At 39.3% G+C, this 7,005-nt stretch overlaps 1 protein-coding gene across 1 annotated transcript; it reads right to left on the reverse strand.

The window, feature by feature from the left end:
- Positions 1-4,704: 4,704 nt before the first annotated feature.
- LOC144652393 (kelch-like protein 7) lies at positions 4,705-6,837 on the reverse strand. Its single transcript, XM_078512408.1, has one exon. The coding sequence runs from the start codon at positions 6,728-6,730 to the stop codon at positions 4,985-4,987; it is 1,746 nt and encodes a 581-aa protein (XP_078368534.1). The 5' UTR covers positions 6,731-6,837; the 3' UTR covers positions 4,705-4,984.
- Positions 6,838-7,005: the final 168 nt, after the last annotated feature.

Below are 7,005 nucleotides of genomic sequence, written 5' to 3' on the forward strand. Positions count from 1 at the left end.
GCTATCCAATCACAAGAACGGTCGTAACCACAAAGTAAATACGTATGACTGATGGCAATTAATTTCGTAAAAACATGTTCTTCAAGTATCGGAAATATATTCCTCAGCATGACCAAAAATATTGAGATTTGTTGCAAACAGAAATATCTAACGACTGCCATGGTTTTAAGTTTGATTAAAGCGATGTATTGTAAGAAAACTAGAGAAAGCTCTCGTAGCGTTTAATATTATTCTGAAACGGAAGTAAATTTCCACCAACCAGTGTTTGCAAGCGCAAAGAAAAGCGGGATGACTTGGCGTATTTCGTGTTTGCTCGCACGGTAGAGCTTAAGTGCGCTACAAAGAGAAGTGCATATTTGCAGGAGAGTTACAAAGTTAATTTCACTTCATGTAACAGAGGAATGTATAAATGTGGGAGATTGCCCTATTCTATTTGTACAGGAAAATTCACGGCATCTTCGAATACACGCAAAATTGCGTGGGTTCTCGCGTGAATGTACCCGGAATTGCGTGATCAGTGTCACGTTCGTCGCAAAAACATTCGAGTCTGCACGGAAAGTTGAGAACGAAAAAGAAGACAGTCAAGTTCTGTTCAAAGTTTAAATTTTGTATGGACAGTATCGTATAGCAAGGTGTGCAACTGCCGTGTCGAACTAAATTCGTCTCCTTAGTTGATGTAACGCTCAACATTAACTACCGTTACAACTGCTGGAGCAGATTTCTGAGATTAAATTATAATGATATAAACATTATTTGGATTATTCAAAGCCATCGCAGTCTGATGGAAACTCCACAGTATCGCCAAAAATGCAAATCGTTATTATCAGTGTTACCAATGCAAGGCTGTTACACTGACAACAGAAGCAACTTGGCTGTGTCTTATTCTGTGGAGATAATTTTATATTTGCCGAGAGAGCGTGCAGCGCGAATCGAGCAAAATACAATCCTGGTATGACTATATATACCATATAACATAAAACTTTCTTTAAACTTGAATTTTGCTTAATTAAAAATCCCGGTTAAAAATCTGTGTATGGTAGCTTTTTACATTAATTTGCCCTGGTTGTTTACGTGTCTTTGTAAAGTGACAACAGGCATTTGATTTTGAAGAAATGGCTTTGAAACAATGTGCTTGTCTCTGGTTTTGGTTTGTCTTGAATTTGGCATTTATTTGATTTGAGCATGTGATCAACTCAGAGAAGTATATACCTCAAGCTTTTTGTCAAAAGGTAATAATTTCATCTACGATTTAAGTGTTGTTTTGCATTTTATCAGAGATCAGTAGTCGCAAAACACTTTATTTATGGCACTGATTTATTTTAGGATTGTTTGTTTCAAAAAATAAACCATTTAAATTAATTGCATTACTCTGATCTTGCATTTTACTCTTGTGGTTTGATGTTTCCCCACATTGATAGGAATATATTTAAATATTTCTGTAAGTAATTTTTCCATTCATGTAACATTCAAAGTTATGCTATCAGGTGCCATTTTTAAGCAAAAAAGTGTTCATATTAATGGATTGATGTGTGGAGAGAATGAACTCAGAAAAAAATTCTGAGTTCACAGATGGGACTCGAACCCACGACCTTCCGTACACTAGTCGGACGCTCTAACCACTGAGCTACTGAGAACTATAATGGTGAGCAGTGGTCATTTGTGGGTGACACATTGACACAACGACTGCATCGCGCAAATCACATTATGTTCTGCAGAAATAAAAAAATCATTTTAATTTTCACTGGATGAGTAAAAACGAGAAAGGCAGCTAAAAAGCTCCCTTCACTTAACTTAATTTGGAGAGAAAGACACATGCTATTTCTATAAAGAGAAATATTTATGTCTTACTTGAACTTTTGAAAGCCAAACTGCAGCAGGACGTAGTTTATATCTCCTTTGCATAAAATGGACAGTAGGTGTTAAATGGAATTTAAGTTACTATACTACTGAATTTGAAGTTCTTCTTTTCATTCTTCACTCGTGAATAAATTCGGCGAATTCAACATACCCTAGGACCTTCTCCAAATTAAAGTAAACCCGGCAAACCCACCTCTCCTTAAACATTACGCTATTCTCACCCTTCCGCAATCTGGAAACGAAACACTATTTCTTTTTGAAATAGCTGCTTGTTTGGGCTATCTTTGTATGGTCATCAATTTGGCCGCCCCAGAAAATTTTTCAGGGGCGAATGACGTCATCTTAATGCCATGTGCTTTCGTGGTGTTTCAATATGGCGTCCATTTTAGAATCACCCAGACGTGTTTTGTTTGAAGAAGTGGCCGAAATGTTTATCCGAAGTTAAAATAATACCGAAAATGACATGGAAAGCATAACAGGGTTTTATCCAGGGAAGTAGAGTTTTAGTCCGCCACCGAACGTCGTTAAAATAGTGGCCGTTTGTGAAAATTATGTGAGCTTCTTCGCGGCGACAGGCACTGGTATTTTTGTTTCTCGCCAACACAACAACAGCGATGAAAGGATAACAGGCTCAAAGCTGGTAATTCATGTACTTTCGACTGTGTTTTCACAGGTGCTTTCTTCGTTCGTTTGCCTTCGCTTATTTATATTTTGATATTTTTCGCAGTTTTCTCCAAGGTAAGCTGTAAGTGAAGTTGTATCTATATTCGGAGCGTCATTACTGAGTAGCAAATATGACTAAAGCTACTTATCAAAAGCTGTGTAGTGGTTTGTTTTGTAGGAAACAGAGGCTGCAATTCGCCCCCGGTGAAGACACCGAATTGTGACCGATTTAACTTCTCTCTGCGTACAGACTTGTGAGACTCAATATTATAATACACCAATATATTCCCTTCGGCCGCCCTAAGCAAAGCTGCAGACTATTTCAAGTTGTTGACCATTTTAAATTACTGTTGAGTTACATCTATTGTATTTTATGATTGTAAGGAAATAAAAAGCTGTTACTAATCGACTGGTATCAAAATGTTTGGAATGGCTACATTTCAGTTTAGTAGTCTTTTGTTACTGTTAGTATATATTACAAATAACTATACAGTGTATCAACATTTTCCAGAGTATCTTCTTGATATACATTGTACTCTATTTTGAATTCATTTAAGACCTTTAGCCACTTCGCTTGGCACAATCAAAAGGGTTTTAATATTCTTCTTTTATGGTTTTATAGAAAGATGGGTTGGTACAAGCAGATCAGGTTTCATCAGCTTGGCAATGTCATACATTTTTATACATGGACTTTTCATTGTAGTTTGCACATGACAAACAGACCGCAGATATCAAGAAAATATGGAAATAAAATATCATACTTCCCACCCCATGCCTCCAGCTTTCCCTGCCCTTCACCCCTATCACCCCACCCTACCGAACGCATTCCACTAATTTTAAATTATGCTAGTTTTTATTATTAAATGGAATAACAATTAAAAGAAGATAATAATGGGTCTACTGTACAGTATGACCCAGGGGGGGGGGGTACTCCAACTTGTAAATGACGGGAATGATCGAATGGAAGCAAAAATCAGGACCCAAAAAAATCCCTACGTCTTCCGACATTACTCCAAAAAATCCCTGGACCAAAAAATTAACCCCCCCCCCAAAAAAAAACCCTTGTCTAATTACCCCCTAAATCGCCAGGAGGGGCAATTAAAGAACACAAAGAAAATTATAAAAAATTGAACGCTTGTGTGCTGTGCCAAGGCACTTTAGTTTGTTTTTAATACCCAAAAAATTCCCCTATTCAAATCAAGTCACCCAAAAAAATACTAGCCAAATTTTCCAACCTAAAAAAATCCCAGAATCGAAAATTTCAAACCCAAAAAAATCCTTCGATCATCCCCGTCATTTACAAGCCAGAGTACCCCCCCCCCCCTGGGCAGTATGATGGGGAGCAATCCACCGTATGGAAAAAAGGCAGCTGTAAATTCGGAACATGGAAAGCCATATTTTTACTAAATTTGTCCCTGTACTAACGACATTGTTTATACCAGGTTTGGAGTTCTCAGAACTTTTCTATGTGTTAATATGGTACTGTTTTTATGATTTTAGTGTGCTAAGAATTGTGGGTAAATGTACCGAACGCCATCTTTTTCGGAACAGTGGATAAGTGACCACTTAACAAATATTTGAAACTGCACTCTATTTACAAATGTTTTTATTGTCTCATTCTATTTAAAGTTCAATGTTCAATGAGGATATATAAAGTAACATAGCAAGGGAACAATTGGAGGGGTGAAGGCTGGAAGTGACTTTTTTTACCTTGTTAAGGGAGTTTGTAGGCAGGTGAGCTTAGGACTGGGATTTTTTCCCTGCAAGAGTATGCATTCTTATTGGCTACTTAGAGGTCAGAGGATTTACGTGTTGTGGTGAATAGGAAAATAGAAATTATATGAGCCTAGAAATGACTGTTTACAATTGCCAACAAGCATCCTTGCCACTCCCCTTTCGTATCATGGGTGTCCTTCCAGCCCCTTCCCACCGTTCCACCTTAACAAGACCCCCCAAGATACCCAACCAGCCGCAGAGTGTGTGTGTAACCAGACCCAAGAAGATATCCACACATAAGAAAAATTACTGTTCCTAACAGAAGTTATTCATGAGCATTAAGGTTTGAGAAAACAACAGGCCCTCTCAATCCTCCCTGCTAAAGAGAGGTCAGAGATAAGGCTGAAAATTCCATACTAATAATGTCACTCAATAGAGTGTGTCTCAGATTAGTTGTTACTTGCATGCTAAAAATTACCAATCATACACTACATAAATATTATTTCTGTCCCTGTCTGTTATGAAATTTAATAGCCGAGACGGTGAGGAGTTTCTCCATAATGATGTTCCAAACATGGAGCATTGCTTTTTACCAATCAGTATGGAATTTTTAAGGCTTGAACTTCAGACACCTTTGGAGCATGGAGGAGAGATGCCTGTTTGCACACTACCACAGGTCAATAACAGTTAGTTGGCTTGCTTCCTTATCAGCCCAGCCCTCTTCCCCCCTCAGGGTCAAGGCATTAAATTACAGGTCAATAACTGTATTCACTGTGTGTATGTACTTTTTGGGCAGAAGCACAAGTGAAGCTTGAAGGCAGTAAAGTCGCTGTGGCATCACACTGACTTGTTTCCATTCATTTTCTTTAGCACTATAGCACTCCACACTTTTCAGTTTATACTGTTTGTGGTTGGCATCTTCTCCTCCAAACAGGTAAATGCAACCTTTAAAGCTAACTATGCCACAAGCAGCACGAGGAACAGTGGGACTAGGCACCAAACACCACTGATTTAAATCTGGATCAAACAACTCACAAGAAGCTTCTATATTTTCAAAGCGCATGTCACTGAATCCTCCAACAACAATAATTTTCCCAGAAATGGTGGCTGCAGCAGCATACCTACGAGGATGGGTAATGTCAGCAATCTTGTCCCATTTATCACTTGTTGGGTTATAACGCTCGACACTGGTGTGAAAGTGCCCTTTATCGTCATTCCCAGCAATTATATAAATATGGTCTTCCAGGACAGTTGCACAGTGAGCAGTGCGGCCATACTCCATCGATGTAACTTCCTTCCATTCACAAAATACTGGATCAAATCTGTCTACATTGTGTAGGTGACCCTCTCCACCTATAACATACAGTTTCTCCCTGAAGGTGACCACAGAACAGTGACTACGAGGGGGAAATTGGTTGGTTATGGAACTCCATTTGTTTTGTTTGGGATTAAAACAACATATTGGGGCTGGCTGTAGGCCACCCAGCATATACAACTGTCCACCACAAACATCAGCACCATGTCGGTATTGTGGCAAAGGCATCTTGGGTAGAGACAGCCATTGCATTGTTGAAAGCACAAATGCAAAAGTTGTCTGAGAGGGTTGTTCCTTTTCGTATCCACCAGTAAGGACTACTGCATGCTCATATTTCTGTAAAGACAAACGAGGTTGATGTGCTACATTGTGAAATCTATCTGGAAAAATAACAAAGTCCAGACCATTAAGTACAACACTCAAACATGTGTGGTTTTTTGTGACCAATTCTTCTTCCTCAGAAATCTTTCGTAGACTGTACTTTGACATTGAGAATAGTCTCACACATTTTAAGAGCTCTGGGAAAAAACACTCTCTTGATGCCAGGTCATGTTTAACCCATGTGATGACTGCTTCATAAACGTGTTCCTCTTGAGACACATTTAATTCGTCTTTGCAAAGCAGTTTCTTGACCTTTTCAAACTCAAGTGACTTGAAATCATCTGCCTTCACCACAGCACTAAAATTCTGAAATTGATATGCAATTGTGGCTTGTTCTAGCGACTCGCAGTGATACTGGGAAGCAAACGATTCCAATGCGAAACAATTCGACGCATTGATTGATTTCTCCAAGAATTGTGACGCCTTTGATTTCAAACGTGGAATGATCAAGTAGTCTGATGCCACGATCAGGTCTCGTGCGGTGAAGAGGTTAACCTTTGCTTCACCAGTATACATGAACTGAAGAACCTGTTTGAATGCCTCACTCTTTATTTCCTTCAGCTCTATCAGTATGGTACTGCTCTCGTTGAGCTTGTTTTGTTGGAACTGGCTGGTAAACAGAGCTCGGAAGTACGGACTTGCAGCGGATAAAACACAACGGTGAGCGGCAAATTCCTGTTCTTCAGCTCGAAGAGTTGTGTCGCACAAAGTGTTCGATTGTCTAAACTCGTCTAATTTGTGGAACAAGACGTCTTTGAAATTCGGGTCAATCAGTTCGGTTTCTGCCTCATCCATCATGGCGACTTGTGCCCGAAACGACAGCCGAGGAGTACTAGAAACTAAAGCGGTGGGATGCCCAGTTTCCAGGTCGTCACGCAACGCTCCTTCTAAACAACGGCTAGCTGCAAAGGAGTCTATGCCGGGAAGGGAGAGTCTCGAGAGAGTCTGACCAGACCTACAATAGCTGAGAATGGATTTTCAACTTAAAGGAGCAGTGTCACGATATTTTAAGTCACTTTTCTGATTACATCCAAATTGAAGAAATAACCTCAAAATAATAGTTTTTTAATGTG

The sequence above is a fragment of the Oculina patagonica genome, chromosome 4 (assembly GCF_052425735.1).
Source record: "Oculina patagonica isolate OP01 chromosome 4, crgOcupat, whole genome shotgun sequence".
Lineage (NCBI taxonomy): Eukaryota > Metazoa > Cnidaria > Anthozoa > Scleractinia > Oculinidae > Oculina > Oculina patagonica.

Excerpts from the sequence above, each read along its gene's own strand:
- LOC144652393 (XM_078512408.1), bottom strand. The coding sequence starts at position 6,730 with ATGATGGATGAGGCAGAAACCGAACTGATTGACCCGAATTTCAAAGAC.